The sequence below is a fragment of the Antrostomus carolinensis genome, unplaced genomic scaffold (genome assembly GCF_000700745.2).
Source record: "Antrostomus carolinensis isolate BGI_N321 unplaced genomic scaffold, ASM70074v2 scaffold14878, whole genome shotgun sequence".
NCBI lineage: Eukaryota > Metazoa > Chordata > Aves > Caprimulgiformes > Caprimulgidae > Antrostomus > Antrostomus carolinensis.
Genome location: NW_010332402.1, coordinates 6,662 through 24,791, shown reverse-complemented (window position 1 = coordinate 24,791; position 18,130 = coordinate 6,662). Strand labels below are relative to the sequence as shown.

Below are 18,130 nucleotides of genomic sequence, written 5' to 3'. Positions count from 1 at the left end.
TTAAAAATATATATATATAAATCATATACTATTTGGAGGTTAGCAGTAGGTAAAAAAAAAGCATGTATTTTTTTGCCTCTATGAATGCAATGCTGGTCTGCCCAGACCCACACAATCTAAACAGCATGGAAATTCTCATTAACTTTTAGCCTATATTTGATTTCTAGGGATGTGGAGCAACTGTGACCCCATACAAGGAAGTCATGCCTTTCTTCAGCTCACACAGAAACAACTGTTCTGGGTCACGCAAAATATCTCAGGTCAAGATCCTGTTCCCAGTGAACCTGTTCAGGTCAAGATCCTGTTCCCAGTGTGGCTATTAACGGATGCTTGGACACAGTGCAAGCGCCCCGTGCAGTGGCAACGCCTGAATGCATACTCTGGAGCGGTGGCCATGTGAGTCTGCCTGGGCTAATGGTTGCAGCATAATACTTAGAATAAGGAAAAACTTTGTTTTGTTTTGCTTCCAGTGGTTGCATAGCCCGCTAAGCAGGTTGCTGCCAAGCAAGAGGTTGTCCTCTGCAGTTGGTGGACCTCCGGCCGGTGTGCGAGGGACCACAGCCATCTGGTGGTCAGAAGCGAGCAGGCAGCATTATTTCTTTTTAAAATAGCAACAACAGAAAACACTTTATAGAAAGGGAATGTCATTTAAAGGAATTCCTTATAGTGGTGTCATTTTACATTTTTGCAATCAGAAAGCAGTTTCTGAAAATGCAAAACACCTACTTAAAATGATCCCTTGCAGACCTGGCAGGCTTTTTTTTTTTTTTTTCCAAGTTCCTCCTCAAAAGAAACCTTGCAAAATTATTCAAGCTATTACTGGCATAATTTATAACAAGTATGGCAGTACTAATTTGGGCATGGAAAGATTCCTCGTCCCCATTCTTAATATTTTTAGTTGCTTGAAAAAAGAGATGTCATCTCTGTAGGATAAGCCTCTGTGCTGGCTGGCCCACAGTGAAGAGCACTGTGACCATGGCTGGCTGCATGGTGGGGAGGGGACAGGCTTGCCCAGACAGCTGTGAGCAGCACTCTGAATTTTCACCTGTTGGTCATCACTTCAAACTGACCCCACTTGGCAGCCACCAAAAACCCTTCCCACCTGTTCACCCTGTGATGACACCAGCTGTGAGCCAACTCCCCTGCGCTCATGTCTTCCTCGGGGATGGTCCCCTCTCAGCTTTGCCAGCTCCTGTGCCAGCTCTTCAGGGAGGGAGAAAACAAGGTGAGGGTGGAGAAGGAGTCCTGACCCCAAGGTGGGCTCAAGGCATCCCAGGGGCAGCAAGGAAGAGGTTGAACTCCCCGTGCTCAGGGTGTACACTTGGGCATGGCTTTGTTTCTCTTTCAGGAGAAGCTGCAGGCAAAGCACCGAGGGAGCTGGAGGCACTGAGAACTTTAAGCGCTTGCTGAGGCACAAACCAGTGTTCAAAACATCACTGGTGTCAACAGGCTGGTAACCTTTGCAAATGCTGACTGGTCACCAGAAGCCCTCCCTTCCCGGCAGAGCCAGGCAGACCGAGTCCAGGCACTGGCAAGAAGATCTGGGTCTTGGTCCCCTTGCTCCAGAGGCCCTTTTGGCCCCGCAATTGCAAAACCCACCAGTCTGGGCTCCCCATCGCGCCTCTGCTCTTGCTTCCTCTCCTGCAGGTGCTTCAGGAGGGGAAGCTCAGCATTTGGCCCTTTTGCCTTTCCTCCTTGTTCTCTGTTTTTCTGTTGGGTCGCAGGAGGGAAGCTTCAGGGGCTGTCAGACACTCGTGTCTCAGCTCAGAGTCCTGACTTGCAGGAGGGACCTGCCTTTGCCAGGTCTGCAGCACTGGAGAGATGCTGCGCTGGCCTGTAGCTCATGGTTCCTCATTGTCCCTTGACTTTGAGTGTCCTCTTGCAGGCCACGCTCCCAGCACAGAGCCTTTGGTGCAAGCTCTGTATACTCTGGCTGGGGGAGAGGTGCTCTCCAGGGAGCTGAGTCTGGCTCTGGCCTTGCTGCAGGGGTGACAGCAGAGGCCAGAGCCAGCGCTTCATGGACAAACCCAGCCTCTCCACCCAGGTTTCACTTCTAGCATCTGGTGGGACAAGGATGCTTTGGAGAAAAAAAAAAAAAAAAAAAGATATTTCAGGAAGCTGTGAATGTGGTAAAAATGGACTTCTGATATAAGCCTGCAGTTGTGCCACTCCCCAGTGTTTACCCGCGTTTGCCGCATGAAACCCTCATGCAGTTGGTAAAGCAGAAACCCACAGCTTTTAAGCTGCGCTCTTCAGAGAGAAAGCGCTTTCACGCTTCATTCAGTCTAAGCCCTCCTTAGGTGAGGAGTGTGGGGTCCACTGGCTGCGGGAGGAGGAGTAGCTGAGATGAAGCTGTGACTGTTCACCTTCAGGCAGATTCACAGAACCACAGAATGTTAGAAATTGGAAGGGACCTCGAAAGTTCATCTACTCCAACCCCCTGCCAGAGCAGGAACCTAAATGAGATCACACAGGAAGGTGTCCAGACGGGTTTTGAACATCTCCAGAAAAGGGAGACTCCACAACCTCCCTGGGCAGCCTGTTCCAGTGCTCCGTCACCCTCACCGTAAAGCATTTTCTTCTCAAGCTTAAGTGGAACCTCCTGTGTTCCAGCTTACACCCATTGCCCCTTGTCCTATCATTGGACATCACTGAGAGCCTCCAGCAGAGCCACTCATGGACTCACCAGCAAGGTGTGGCAGGAGGGGCAGCTTTTAGGCTCATTAGTCTGGGGTTTTCTCCTCCCCACCACCTCCAGAAGATAGCATGCACACCCTGGTCTGAGGACTGCTGCTCAAAGAGGGTAATATTAAGAGTTCAGAAAGGAGAGGCAGGTCTCCCCCAGTTCCTTCCAGAAGCATTGGGAATACAATGGAATTGGAAATGGCAATTCATTTTTCCAAGAGAAACTGTCCAAGGATAGCATGTGCTGTCTGTCTTGGAAAGCTGAAGAAGACACAAAGCCTCCTCCTGTCCTACAACTGCTTACAGGAGGAAACCCAGCACCCAGATCTTTCCAGCCCACTGCCACCAGCTGCAGACCAGCTTTGCTCACAGCTCTTATCCTCAAGCCTCTGCCTGCACTTGGCACAGCTGAGACCGCAGTACAGGCACGGAGGAAAGGAAGGTGCTGAGGTTTGGACAACTTCAGCTAATTTAATTCCTTCCTACAAGTCTGAGGCTCAGATGATACTTTCAACATGTTCAACCTCCTTTTAAGAATCCTTCTCCCAGCTCCCACTGAGCCAGACACCAGGGGATGGCACAGTGACAACTGAGGACACTGTGGATACCAGAGAGCCCTTTCATAGGACAAGAAAGACATGTCTTTCTTGCACGTCTTTAAATGATTTATGGGCTGCGAGGTGGGTATTTGGATATGGTCACAAGGCAGGGAGGGAAAGGAGAGGAGGTAGCTTGCCCTCTTGCTATTTTGAGATGGGCTGTAGTCACCGTCCTAGGAGACCGTGCTAAAAAACGGCGAGCACCTGCCCTGCCTCGCAACACCCTCAGCCCCCACGCCGTGCCTCATCTCAGCACCACAGTGCCCTTGCCTTTCGTGGAAAGCAAGTGTGGCTGAACCCCTCTTTTCCCCCACACCAGCACTGACAGCACACGCAGATCTTCAAGGGAGGCTCAAGACTTTGCTCCTTTAATGTGCAATAAAAAAAGGCAACTCTCCCACGCTCAACAAGAAATCCCACGAGCAGGAGCCTTGGGCTTGGCACCCCCCTTCCTGGCTGCCTTTTACAATTAAGCAGCATGTGCAGTTTTTCTGCCCGTGTGCAAAGGAGCCCCTGGCTGCTGCAGGGCTGCTTTGCTGGTGTGAGATGACTGATGTCTTGCTTCACCTCTGTGCTCACCAACTGAACAAGCCACCCCAGCAACAGCATGTTCTTGCTGGTATAACAGTGTCAATGTAAGGGCCTCCTGCTCTAGGGAACACAGCTCCTCGGCCCCAGCACACACAGCTGCCCCCAGGAGTCTGTAGCGTTGGCCTGATCAGAGGCTCAGAGAGACTCCCCACACCATGGCACGATGCGGTGGAAGGCATCAGTGGAAGTGAGAGGTGGGATTGTATTGGGGAAAGAGGGGAGAAAAGTATAATAATGGGAAAATTAAATTAGCTGTAAAGAGTTTGCTGAAGGCACATCCTACCCCACAGCAGACAGCCCCTTCAGCCTGGGGTACCGCTCGCAGCTCAAGCCCCATGTGCAGCCAAGGGCTTCGGTAACTGGCTGTCATGCAACGGAAACATTTGGGCTGTGGGTAGGATTCTGGATAAACTGAGGGGGAGGAAAGGAAGAGGAAGAGAAGGGGTTGTGAGTGGGAAGGTGTTGCATACCACAAGCACTTGTGCAAGAGAGACTAGAGCAACACGGCCATTAGTGTTCCTTCTCTGACACCTGCAATGCTTCACGTCCCCATGGTTTCCAGTCTCACACTGGCAGGCAGAGGGCTGGAGATGCATTCTAGAGCTGGGGTGAAGAAAGAGGCAGGTAGGAATTATTTCAGCAGCAGACGGCAGCCTCTCCTGTTTCTTGGGTAAGATCTCTAACTACATCACTGGAGAGGACAATGGGGAGCTTCTTCTGCTTTGCCAAAAGCTGTACCAAAAAAAAAAAAAAAAAAGGCCCACTGAACTCCCACATTCTCTAGCAGCTTTGAAAACCCCCTTCACAAGTCTGCTGTGTGATATCCCTAAACACAACAAAGATTATCTGAAATCTGAAAGCAGCTTAAAAATAAAAACAACTCAAAGGGAAAACGGGAAGAGAATGGAGGAAGGGGACAGAGTCCTTCCCCTGCTGGCCCCTTGTTGGAGGCAAGCAAAACAGCACACACAGCCTCTTGCTCCACAGCACTCCAGTTCATAGCATTCACAAGGCAAACATAGCATCATCTTCCTTTGCTTGCTTCTGATGATGGCTGGCAGCAGGAGGGGAGACGGACGTCCCTGCTGAGGAGCTGGACAAAGTGGGTAGCCGGTCCGCAACTTTTGCTCGCTCTTCCAGGAACTTGTCAAACTCTGGGGCAAGAGAAGAGCAGAGCATTAGCAAAGAGGGAGTTTTGTGGCAGAGCCAAGGTGCTGCCAGGAACAGCTGGAAAAAGGGTGGCAAGTCTTACCTTCACTGGTGACACCTTTTGCATCCTCTGACTCTCCCTAGGGAAGGAGAAGAAGGGCATGGTTAGAAGCAAGGTAGACAAAGGCATCTCCATAGATGTGATTCTTTGTCTGCATGGAGACAGACAGGATAGTGCTTCCCCCACTTCCACAGCACAGACACGTTAGCATGACCCTGAGCCTTAGTTCGTTAGCTATACCACCCAGAAGGCTCATTAGACTGGTGTGGCATCCCAAACCCTGTGTCCTTGTCTTTTCCTCCCCTGCTCCCTCTGAGCAGCCTGTGCCACACATTCAGCAGTGCCAATGCTGTTATACACTGCCTAAAATCCAGCCTTGTAGACAACTCTGGCAGGACTGCTGGCTCCAGGAAAGCACCCCCTCACTTACCACGTCAGTGGAGAGCCACTTTTCTATGTCTTCCATGAAATTGGCTTGGGGAACTGGCACCTAGGACAGAAGGAAAAAGAGTGATGAGGCCAAGAAAAGAGAGGATGTGCCAGGAAACCCACTCTGCAAAAAGAAAGCCCAAAAGCTAACCCTCCTGCTCCACCATTCAGTCAGCTCAGGCCCCTCCAAATCCAGCCAGTGCAACTGCAAAGCTCTCCCAGCTACCAATGCCACTGCTCACCTGCTTCCTCTACCCCACCCACACCCAGACACACACTGTTTCCAGGATACATGCTGTTAAAAGCATCTGGGGTTTGGTGGTTGGTTTTGGGGTATTAGGACTGGACCAGGCTTTGCATTTTGGTGAGGACTCACTAGGTGGAAGCTGGCTGCTTGTGTTAGGCAGCCAGATAAGAAGAGACATGCTTTTCTCCACACCTCCTCCCTTCTACAAACCTGTGACAGTCTGACATCAAAGTCTGTGATGCTGAAGATATCAGTCGTGCCAGGTTTGGCGCCAGGGGGAAAGGCACCTGCCAAGAAGTCATTCCCTGGTAGGATCATGGGGCACAGGAGGATTTGACATCACATCAAACTACATAAACAGACCCATCAAAGAGAAAGTCCTCTACAGTTAAAGTAAATTTTACTTCCAGTAGGGACGAGGCTAGCTCAGAAGATACCATGTCCCTGGCCAATTTAAGCAGCAAAGAGACACCTTCCTAGTGGACAGAGATAACCTTGAAGGAAACCAAATCTGATTAAAAACCCCAGATCCTTTTCTCCAGCTACGAACTCCTGAACAAAGCTGAGCAACAAGCAGCCCCTGCTAGAGACTCCAGAAGCAGAAGCATGAGAGAGTATTTGTGGGAACTTATTTATTAGTCTCCTAATACGTATAGCTCCCTTGCTCTCAGGAAAACAGCACAACACCTTCTTACCAAGGACAGGCAGATTTCCCCAAATCAGGGAGCAAGGGCAGATAGTTACCACAGCTGGCAGACGGATGAATGGGGATGGAATAGGATGTGTGAGATTAGGGAAGTTTTGAAGTGAACTGGCTTTGTCTACCCAGAGAGGAACTCTTTGGGGTAGAAGTGCATTCAAGCCAACTGGACAGCATGTGAGGAAACTTCCTAGAGCAGACTTCAGTCTGGGCAATGCCCATTTCAGGAAGGCAAGCTAACAAGCTTTGGACCTGGGAGTGTGTCAAAGCCTCAGTGTGCCTGAGGGGATGCACTTGCAGGAATTCCTGCAGCCAAAAGAACAAATTCAACAGCCTGAAGGCTCAAACATTTTCCTCCAAATCAGGCAGCTCATGCTGAGGAGGAGAGGCCGCAGAGGGAATGAAGGCAGCAGCCTCCCTCATGATTGCCTCAGCTAGTGCCTCTGCCTGAGACACCCACCCCAAAACAGGCCATCCTCTAGCTCACAGAGTGGCATATGCTCTCTTGGCCTCAGAGCTCCTAAGATTTTTTCCTACAGACGTGTTTACTTAGGAAAGACTGACACTCTGCTTGCTTCCTACCCAACCCTGGTCTCTACTACTGGCCTAGACCAGGGTTGCTCCACTTCAGTTTGCACTCTCTGCTGATGTCTGCTGTGCATCCTCATGTGCTGTGCCAGAGCCACTTCCAGTTCAGCAGCCCCAGCCTCCTTCCTCCCTGCTGGTGCTCCATGGTCTCACCATTCCTTGCCGCATCATCCACTTAGTTAGCTGGGCTCCATCATTAGAGGCACCAGACTCCCCCTGGTTGAAAAAGAGTCTGCACTGAAAGCTGCTATCGCAAAGGGTGAGGGAGAGGGGATGCAGTGGGTTTAGGGTGGAGGAAAGAACACACTAATACTTCTTTGATTGCAGAGAAAAGGCAACTGGACTTGGAAACCTGCTGAAGAGGAATAAAACATACATTTCCCAATGGATATTTCCCTGCAGATATAAGGAGGCCATCCTGTTACTGACTGAGTCAACCCCAGGCTTTCCATAGTTCTCCACCTCTGCAGTTTAAAAAATGACGTACAGAGCCCATGCAGGTTGGTGGAGACTGAGAGTTATCATTGGTTATGTTAAACACTTGAATTTTTCCAGACAGCACATTTATTGTGTTGGTGAGCAAGGAGGATACTCTCATTCCTGGTGATGCACTAAAAGCTCTGTGGCCACTTACCGTTCCTGTGTTCTGCTGACGGGCATCCAGGGCACCAGCGAGTCCTTTGGAAGCCTGGGGATCTTCGTACTTTACTCTGAAAGCATCAAGTTAGATAACATATGGACTGATGAGATGCCTGAGAGTGAAGAGCAGGAACTCCTAAACATACGTTCAGAGCTTCTGACTGCACAGCTTTTCATCTCTCATCATTCTGCTCCCAAGAGTTTCTAGAAAGCTATGCAAAACCTTTACTAAAGGTGTAGCTCACCACAAAACAGACTCATCTACTCACTGCAACATCACTGTGAGATACTACAGAACAGCCCTGGCACATGACAAGAAGATGATAAGGCATCATATGATAAGAGCCATTCAAGAGACTAAAACACAGACTTACAGAGCTAGGTGCATCAACCGTGACACTCATCTGCTCTGGAGTTGACTACAAAAGAGAGATAACTAACACAGACTTACAGAAGACTACAGCTACTTTAGAAAGTATTTGAGCAATAAGCCCCTACATACTCACCACCTTCACAGACACAAACACAGCTCAAAAACACCTTTTTAACCAATACCACTCAAGAACTGGTGGTGGCAGAGACTCACTGGTCCATGCTACAGAGGACGTGAGACCAGATGATCAGAAGAGCCTCGTGTTGCTTCAAGGTCTGCAAATCCACCATTACAGCAACCTCTTTCCACACACAGACACGTCTCACCCATAATCTCCCTCATTCCATTTCTGTGTCCCCTCTAGGCTGCTACCACACATGCTAATGCCACACGTCACCATTTGATCCATGAAGAGTGGGGAAAACAGTCCATCCATGCTGGGAGAATGAAGCCTCTCACAGAAACTCTCCACAAGTATCTCCCAGGCCCCTTTTTGCAGATCCAGCAGACTATCAAGTAGAGCTGTTTTTCTTGGGGGCCAGGGGCTTGGGCCACCGGCGCTCAAACTTCTCGAAGAAGTGTTCATCAGTGAAGGGGCCGCTGTGGACAATGGCATCAAGGATGAAGTACAATGCTGCTATCATGCCGCTGATGAGGAAGAACGGCAGGAAAGGCTTGAGATGTTTCAAGCACTGCTTCGCTGAGACACACATGAAGCCTGGGGCAGTCAGGAACAAACCCCAGCGGTGCTGCCTGTGTCCCCTGGCAGCATGTCCTGTCCAGGAACAACAGGGCAATGGGTCTGTTCAGACGGAGGGAGACACTGAGAGCAGAGGCTGGTGAGTGAAATGGGAAGCCTGAGCCAGTGAGAGCAGAGGCTACCTGACAGAAGTGCAAGTGTAGGCAGAGGGAGGGCAGTGAGGAATAAATAGAATGTGTCTCATTACTTGTGCAGAGATCACAAGCCTCAGTCTGTTAAGGATTGCGCCACAGCGGAGAGGATATGATTCCACCCCTGCCCAGATAACTCCCTCAGCCTCCAACACTGAGCACATACCAGCGACTCAGATTTCAGCCCCAGACTGGGTGCTGTTGGCACCACTGTTTTTATCCTGGACCTGCCTCTGTCCTCAGGCAGCAAACCCCACCGTAAAAGTGGCAGGGAAACCCATGCACAAAACACATGAAGTTGTGTGTAGGCCATGGACTTCCCCACCACTTTTACCAGAAGCAGTCTGAGGCAGAGGAATGAAAGGAGACATCCTTAAGAGACCTTAACTTGCTACTGCCCAGCTGCAGAACAAGGCAGTCCAGCAGATAGACATCAGGAGCACGGGTCTTTGAGGGCTGGAGGCAGCCGTGTGCCTGTGGGCTCTACTGCTTGGTAACCAATGGAGAGCAGTGGATGACTGTGGCAGGCAAAAAGAGTGACATCCACCGTAGTCTCTCAAGCCAAAGGGATCTGGTCAGCATAGCTCTTGTCGGCTCCTCCCAGAACAAGGATTCAGGAATCCACTCTTTGCAGTAGAGAAGAGACCCCTTCAGTTCAGCCAGTACTATGGAGACCCAACTCTTAGTGCTTTACACCAGGAGGTCTCTCAAAAACACTGTGGTGGAAGAAATATCAGTCCCACTTACCAACAGGGAAGCTGAGGCACAGAGCAGTGCCCTGCCTTGCAAACCACAACTGACTGCATACTTCCTGCACTCCACTTCAATATTCTGCCATTAGGCTGCACTGATGTTCAGTGATTCCCAAATTCAACATCCCCCCAGTCAGGGCACATGAGTTCAGAGAGAGACAAAAAAATTCAGCTATAGTCCCACTCCACACCTTCAACTCCAGATGATAAGCCTCCCCAGCACATATGGCACCACAGTTCCCTGACACAGTGGTGAGGGACATGTGCACCAAGAGGCTGCTTCCTTCTTCCCATGCCCAGGAGGACACTGTGAAGAGGAGATGACGGCAGCAGGAGGGATGACTGAGAACACAGAGATTATCCTACAAACACTGTGCATCAGCAGAGTGCATTTCTATCACATCCTACTGTCTCCCAAGAACTGCTGCTGGTTGGGATGACAGCCCCAGTTAACCCTGAGCCCTCCCCCTCTGCAACAAGGCAGGACAGGCCAGGACAGAGTGGGCTGCTATACTCACTCTCTGGGCTGCTATACTCACTCTCTGCGCTGCTCAGCCAGCGAGCTGCCGCGGGTCAGGGCAAACATGTCAAACTCTTCTTCTAGCTTGCCAGAGGTGTCGAGGGAGTGCAGCCCAGCACTTACACTGCTCGAGCCCAGGTCTGTGGGAGAGAGAACAGGGTGAGCAGGCAGCACAGAGCAGTAAACGGAGGGTCATGGGCTTGGAGGGTGCTAGGTGGAAAGCTAAAGCTGCTCTAGGCCCACTCATCTATCCTACCCCTCAGCTGCAGCACAGTCTGTGTGTGTGCAGTGTCATGGGTGAAGTAACAGAAGCAGTTTCTTCACCTCCTCAGCAGATATTTTTAGATCAGTCTCAGGCAGCAGCACCAATTAACTGATGCTGAAGGCTAGATGTTCCTGACCATTTAAGACAACTCAGAGGGAATTGCTCCATAACCTGTGGAAAAGGATAACCTGTGCTTCTAGGCAAGCACTTCTGAGACAGATGAGCAGATTTTCATGACTCAGGCATCATCTGAAAAACCCTGACTTGAAAAATATCTCAACTGACTTGTCTGTAAAAACAGTCTTGCTAATTTTCTGTAGCTGCATCCAAGCTGTACTGAATGTGCTCAGTTAGCAAGAGCTTTAGGCAGTGCTAAGGAGGCTGTTGGTATGTCTCCCTCAGGACCTCTCAGGCTTTTTGAGTAAACAACCTGTCAAATCCTGGGTCCTGAGACCAAGATACTCATGGCTGCCTTTGCAGCACAGCTCAGCTACTTTTCTTCTCCCAGACCTCAGCTGGCAGCCTGACACCACACAGCAAGAGAGGTAACTGCACTGCTGCTAGGCATTGGAGAGGGAGCAGCTTTCTCCCCTACCCTGCTGGAAGGCCCAGTCCTTAGCCACAGCCTAATGATGAGGTCCTTCTTAAGTCATGTCCACCTCCTGCACAACACGAAGTGTGGATGCTAAGACATATGCTTGTGTGCCTTGGAGCATAGACAAGTTTCTTCATGAATTTATTAGTTGACAATACACCCTATTTCTCTAGGCTACTTTATGAACGTGACTAAATAATTTTGGGAGGTGATTCAAGGGCATGAAAGGATTTCCAGAGCAGCACAGGAGAAGGACTGAGGGGAAAACTGCATGGCAACATACTCATTCCAGCCAGCTGAGAAGAAAGGTTGTTGGTCACTTCAGGCTGTCTCACTGCAGAAGGAGTACTGGGTCCCAGGTCAATCAAGCTGTTCTCTGCCTCATTTGGTGCCTTTGAAGAAAAATAAAAGGAAGATGGTGGAGAGTTTCTGAAGCTTGGACATCCTAGCTCATTAATACTGGAGAGGGAAGCCCTTCTGTACCCACTGGAAAATATAAGCTGTGAAGCCTCTCCCTGTGAGAAGGGGGCCAGTGATCAGAGAACTGGTTGGGAATAGTGTCCCAGGGCAGAATACGCCTTGGTAGCCAGCCTCCCAGCTCTGCTGGATGTCAGTAAGTAGGGTAGGTGCTGGTTCAGAGGACAGGGTGGTGCTCAGAGGACAAAGGGAGGCTCACATGGGAATTGGTCCTCTCAATGTTCAATACCAGAAAACCGTAACTGCTGCTGGTCTGCTCTTCCTCTTTGAGTGAGAGGAAAGCTCCCACTGGCAGGGAGGGAGAGGCTAGCAGTGGCAAATGGAGTGTCCTACACACTAGTGTGGCCTGGTGCAGCTGGGCTGGAAGAGCAAAGCCTACAGCTTGTAAGAGGGGCAGTTGCTCTGAGTTACCTTAACAGGCTGTCCAGTCCGAAGACGCTCGAACCTGCAAGAAAGACGACAGGATGCATTTCAGTAGCGTGTACTTATTCACCCACAGCCCAAGATTTCTTAAAAGGCTTGGCACAGTCTGTCCTTTCCTACATACTAGGAAAGGGGGGATCATGGCTCAGAGCCTAATTCCCCCTCAAGACCAAAGACACCACAACAAGGCCCATAGAGTTGATGTCTCCTGTGAGGTGGTGTGATGAAGCTTCTTGTGATCCTCCAGAGCTACTTCTAACCAGAATTGTTCAAACTCAGCTCTCCATACAGACACAGGGACTAAATTCTCTAGATTTCATCCTATCTTAAAATATGATTTTGATGAAATGGAAGAAAAAAGAAAGGGGTGCTGATCCTACCTGGGCAAGTCCTTTCTGTCCCTGTCTGCCTCAGATCTAGAGAACCACCTCTTTCCATGTGGTTCCCTGTTTCTTCTTCTGGGTTATGCCACAGAAACATCTTTATATTCCATCAGTAACTTACACAAGTTCTGAAGGGACAGGAATAAATCAGCAAAGACTGAGAATTGGCTTTGCTCTCAAAGATGGATGATATAGGCTGACACACCTTGAGCCTTATACTCATGGGCAGATCAAAAGGGTGGGATAGAGGCCTTCAAGAAGCAGTAAACTCTTGTGGAAGAGCAAGACAGAGAAGAGAGGAAAGAGGTACCTTTCATAGCGCAGAAACACGTTGTTGAGGTTATCATTGATGAGGAGCAGCTCCTCGGTGAGTTGCTCATGGAGGACACGGGGAATCAGCTCCAGCACACGCTGCTGCATGGCTCTGCATGTCCGATTCAGCTCCTGCTCACAGCAAGAGGAAATTACCACAAAGGTCAGGCTAAGGCTGAGCACTCAAAGATGTGGAAGTCTGCGACAGGCTCTGGGGTCTATCAGCAAGGACTGGTGGGCAACAATTATTGGTGTGAGAGGCAAACTGCATTTGAGCTTTACAGAAAATAATTGTATGTCTCTTATGTAACATACCACCCAGAAAGAAAGGCCCTCAGGGACTACAGATCACAGAATCACACAGAATCACAGAATGTTGGGGATTGGAAGGGACCTCGAAAGATCATCTAGTCCAATCCTCCTGCTGGAGCAGGAACCCAAATGAGATCACATAGAAAGGCATCCAGGTGGGTCTCCCCATGTGAGATGATTCCAGCCTCAATAGCGCAACTTCCCTTGGCCATTGAAACTCCACCTTCCCTGTGCCTCCCTTATCCCATCACTCCCTGATAAGTCCCACACTAAACTATCCAATTGTTCCCCACGCCTGGCATGCGTCATGCCTCAGTCCATCAAGTCATTGCTAAATCGAGCTGCGTGTGCCAGCCCTCCGCCCTGCCACTGTTCCTTACTTGCAGCAGCTCCAGGTCAGAAGGCTCAGCCTGGGATGGCACCAGCTCTGTCAACATCTCCGACATGACCTTCATGTTCCCATTCACCACTTCCAGCTCGCTGCGCAGCTTCCCGATCTGCAGAAGGGAGGGGAAGTGACACCTCTGCCTGGGAAGACTGGGCAGATAGCTGAGAGTGCACCGCACGTGTGTGCGTCTTTACAGAGACAAAGGGAACAACCACAGGGGAGCTCACTTGTCACCACTCAGTTTAGCTCTCAGGAGCTCCCAGCAGAAGGAAGCTCCATTACTTACCATCAAGTTCATTTGCTGGTAACAGATGCCAGGCCCTCACCTGGGATCACTGGCCACTAGCCTAGCCTTGATTTTTTAATAGTCAGCACAGGCTGCTGTTATGATTCAAATCTCCCCCCAGCTAGCAGCTCCTGTGTGGCAGCCACTCAAATAATTTCATTTCCACAGTGGTATAACGGGGGGGGAAATGAATTTCCATTCAAAAGGCAAGCCTTGGCTAAGTGTACAGTTGAAGCTTTATCCCTCTGCTCTCACAAGCTGCTGCTGAGCCTCTTGAGAACAGTTTCTACCCTCTGTTCTGCAAAGGGATGCAACCTGCTGACAGCTGGAGGTTTGGTGCTGAACATGGTGTCATATGAAGTCAGGGTGAGGAAGCAGAAACTGAGGACATCGAAACAAGTGAGAAAGCCCTGGCCTTTGGAAAACACATAGCCAGACAGGGTTGATTCATATAAAGTCAGCAGTGAGGCAAGATAAACAAAGGTGATAAGGAGGTATCTACTGAGAAAGCTTTTGCTGTACTGCCCTAAAAAGACCTTGCTGAAAACCTCTGTCTCGGTTCCCCATTTTCCTGTACTCAGGAGCTCTCCTCTTGACCTGCAAGCAGCCCTGTCTTAGGAAAACATAAAGCACTCCATGTTTGTGGTATCCCAGCTCATCACTGTGACCACAGTGGAGCTCTGGGGAGCTCTTGAGGGACTATACTTTAGAGGAATGGGAAAGGACCAGGACAGCAGTCCCAGAACAGTGTTTGTGAAACTGCCCCCAAAGGCAGGGAGAGTCAGCAGCACCATGTGGCTTGTGTCCAACTCACCTGCTCTGGTGTGGGTGTGATGGGTGCATCACTGGATGTGCCTCTCCCGGTGGGCAGGGTGACAGGGTGGAGGATGGACTCTATCTGCTGAGGGGAGTTGACCGCAGGTGAGTTCTGTCCGGACTGGGAGTCAGAGCTATACACAGTCTACAGAGAGAGGTGGGAAAAGTGACAGAGAAGATGTTAGACACTCACAGCTCACAGGGCAGTGCAATTAGTAGAGAAATGTTGATGGCAACTCCCCATCTGCTTTAAATAGCTCTTCCAGTTAAAAGGCTGTCCTGGAGCTTCTCACTTCCCCAAAGCCCTCTAAATGCAAGCTAGAGGTTCCTTAAGTCCTTTCATAGCTCCAGAATGGGAGCTGCCCAACACCCTTCTCTTCAGCACTGTTCCCATACCCTCTGTGGTGTGTGGATGGGTGACAACATGTCCAGATCAGTCATGGGGAACTCCAGGCCCTTCCGTCTCAGGTCTTCATAGACAGCGACGACACCAGTCAAGTCCGGTGAGCTGCGGAAGGCGTCCGCCCAGGACTGGGGAGAAGGAGAAAGTAGCGCCCATCACCACGTACAGTAGTCTTCTAAACAAACACCTAAAGACAAACACTCTCTGAACTGGCACAGATGCTCACGTTCCTTGGCTCACCTGGATGAGGGTCAGCACCTTGTCATGCACTATGGCAGGTGGATTGTTCTTCGGCAGGATTGTTCTCACCAGGACACCTTCTACAAAGTCCTGGCTGGACACAAGGACGTGGAAGCGATGGCCACAGTTTTTGACGCACGTCTCCAGGACCTTCCAAGGCAATGAAGCATTAGCTGCAGCATTCTCTGCCTACATGTGTTTGCCTTGCTGGCTTTAGGTACCCGTGTCTTTTCAGCCAGGTACTCAGCCTTACAGCAGGATAAAACAGAGCTGAGAAAGAGCCCTGGCCACTCACCGTCAAAGCCAGCATAACTTCATGGAAGTTCTTATTCCCTACAATTCTCTTCTTAATGGCTCGGAAGGCATCTTTGGGCCTGCAGGAGAAATCAGAAGAAAGATCATCAGAAGGTTGAGACCCACCTACAGAGAGGCAAAGCAAAACAGTCGCTGCCTCTGGATGCCTCATACTCAGCAGGTGAACTTCCCCACCATGTTTTCAGTGTGACTTGAAGCAATGACCGGTAAAGCAGCTTCTGTCTGCAAGAGGAGCTGGGTTCTGCTAATGAGTGCTGTTACTGAAATTGGAGAACTCTGTGCTGATGTCTGCAACAACTCAAGGTGTACAGGACACAACAGAGAGCAGAGTAAAAGCAATGCTAGAAATGCACTACTTGGGAGTAAAGCAAAATCTCACGTCAGACAGACCGAAGAGGAGGAGATCAGAAAAAAGATTGGCATGGATCAGAAACAGGAAAGAGAGAGCAAGCCGCAGCAATCCCTGTTTCTCAGAGAGAAGCTGTTTAATAACATTTCCCTGGAGAAAAGGAGACTGAAAAGCAGCAGGGGAGATGCAGTGGCAAAATCTTCCCTATATTGCAGGCAGGCAAGAGAGCAGCAGCATAGCATGGTCTCCTCAACCATTCTCAGAGGGGAGAAGCACTGCAGTTTCAGCCCACTGTGGTCTTGTGAGAGGGTAAAAATGAGCCAACATTCTCTGTCAGAGCACAGGAAGAGAGGCTAGGCTGAAAGCGCAGCAGTGCTGGAGGACAGCAGGGTGGAGACACTGAGGAGGGCAGGAGTGTATTGGCCTGTGGGGCAGCATGGCTGCAGTGGATGGGCATTAGCAGGGCAATGGGAGAGCCCACCATGCCAGGAGGGTACAGCTGTGTTACTGGGCACCCAGAACTGAAACACCAAGTGGCCACAGCTCAGGACTGAGAACTGTGGCCAGGGACAGGAGTATTTGCACCATGGGGAGAGCATGGAAAAGAAGTGGTGACAGATGTGTGAGCAGAGATGTTTGTTTTCATACAATTGTGAAGCTGAAACCTGGGCTTGCTAATCCTCTGTCAGCATCACTGTGGGGTACAACAGCAGGAGTGAAACCTACATTTTTTATTCCATGTAGCACCTTCTTTTTTACATGCTGCTTTTGACATCTCCACTGTAAGAAAGAGCAGTCCCCCTTGAATTCACTGGCAAATCCCCAGGTCCAGAGTTAACAAGTCTGGCAGATTTCTGAACACCTCCCCACAGTGAGAGGGATCCAAGGGCTCCTCCACCCACTTTGCACATGTCTGAGTGACCGTACATGAAAATACCTGAGAAGCAAACCCCTGCAGGACTTGCAGTCAGAGGACTGAATAGCAGCTTGAGATTTTCCTCTCTCCTCAGTTGTCAGCCTGCAGATTTTTATATTCCCAGAGCACAGAAAGAGAGGGGTATGAAGAAGGAATAAACCGAAGTGGAAAAATTGCAAATATACCTCTGGGAGATGGGAGGCAACCCAGCTTGAACTGAGGTTTCTCTGGAGACTGTGAAGGCCTGTTTGAATGGCTCCCAGTGCTCATGAAGATTAGGGGGAAGCATCTAACAGATGCTCTGACAGCTTTGCTGTGTCTCTAGGTCTTCTAGTAGAGTCTCATCTAAGGGACTGTTGGGAAGCCTAGCTTATTACCTCCACCAGTGCATGCTACCATTGCAGTCTAGGGATGTAGTGTTACAGGGTGTGCTGGGATTTGCTGCTGGATGTGTACCCTTGCCAGCTCCCTTACCCTTCTTCAGTCTCATTAATGATGTCACAGATCTCCATGTTGAGAGCCCAGTTCTCGCTTCGCAGGGACCCATCAGTAGCTCTCTCTGGAAAACAGAAAACAAGGCATGGCAAGGCTAAGAGTGGCCCTGGCACTCTCATGGGCTGCTGTCCAGCTGTCAGAACACCCCAGAGCCCAGACACCTTCTCCCTGGCTTCCACCACAACACACAAGGAGGTGAATCTGGCTGCAAAGCCCGGGCCACCAAGTGGTCCCCACTAGGTGTCACCACCGCCAAGCACACAGCTTGGGATGAGTGGTTGCTCAGCTTTGCCCACTGCCACCCAAGCTACCAACACACAAACACACACTGTGTCATCTTTGGTGTCCTGCACATGAAGGGAGGGGGCTCAGCATGACTTCAGCTCCACAGCTGGAGAAAAAGAGGTTTATTTGCTTTGTTGCTGCAGGGCTAGAAACTGTGAATTTGGTCTGTTCACACTGGCAGGGATCTAATGTCAGTGGCACCATTCTGGGTTTGCACCAAATTAAGGAGACAAAAGAATCAACTCCCTTCTTTTTACGTGAGCCCTACAAAAACAAACAGGAAACGTAAACAGCCAAAGGAGGGCTCTCTCATTTAACATTTACATCTCTCCCCTGAACTTCTAGCCTTTGGGGAGTATGGACAGAAGTGGACTACAGGCTGAAGTCAAAGCAATATTGTTTCAGCTCTGACTGTGTCCCCTTTAATCAGGAATTCCACAGTCAGCCTTGATGTTATTCAAGGCAGAGATTTGGGAAATGAGCAGCTATTATTGAAAGCACCAGTGTCTCCACCCTATAATCAGCCATGTCTTGGTTCTAGCCACACCAATTGACTGATGCCTTCAGGGACACCACCAGCGGCTGGGGGAAAGAGAACCGCCAGCGGGGCAGGCAGGATGCAGGCACTCTCCAGACCACGGGGAAA

The 18,130-nt window shown here is 50.1% G+C and overlaps 1 protein-coding gene across 2 annotated transcripts; it reads right to left on the bottom strand.

The window, feature by feature from the left end:
* Nucleotides 1-4,456: 4,456 nt before the first annotated feature.
* On the bottom strand, nucleotides 4,457-17,255 carry TOM1 (target of myb1 membrane trafficking protein). Of its 2 annotated transcripts, XM_010173509.1 has the most exons (14): nucleotides 17,179-17,255; nucleotides 15,420-15,498; nucleotides 15,125-15,274; nucleotides 14,878-15,012; nucleotides 14,480-14,626; nucleotides 13,372-13,488; nucleotides 12,678-12,811; nucleotides 11,973-12,006; nucleotides 11,368-11,476; nucleotides 10,244-10,364; nucleotides 7,684-7,759; nucleotides 5,516-5,575; nucleotides 5,128-5,164; nucleotides 4,457-5,029 (listed from the first exon to the last, which is right to left on the bottom strand). In XM_010173509.1, exons 1-14 carry the CDS (start codon nucleotides 17,214-17,216, stop codon nucleotides 4,881-4,883), a joined length of 1,386 nt encoding a protein of 461 aa, XP_010171811.1. In that variant the 5' UTR covers nucleotides 17,217-17,255; the 3' UTR covers nucleotides 4,457-4,880. The 2 variants fall into 2 exon arrangements, with proteins under 2 accessions (XP_010171811.1, XP_010171812.1); XM_010173510.1 differs by lacking the exon at nucleotides 14,878-15,012.
* Nucleotides 17,256-18,130: the final 875 nt, after the last annotated feature.

Coding starts and splice junctions, on each gene's coding strand:
- TOM1 (XM_010173509.1), bottom strand. CDS start 17,216: ATGGAGATCTGTGACATCATTAATGAGACTGAAGAAGG. Junction 7,760..10,243: donor CTGGCTGAGCAGCGCAGAGA/GTGAGTATAGCA, acceptor TGATGCTTTCAG/AGTAAAGTACGAAGATCCCC. Junction 5,030..5,127: donor AAAAGGTGTCACCAGTGAAG/GTAAGACTTGCC, acceptor CTCTTGCCCCAG/AGTTTGACAAGTTCCTGGAA.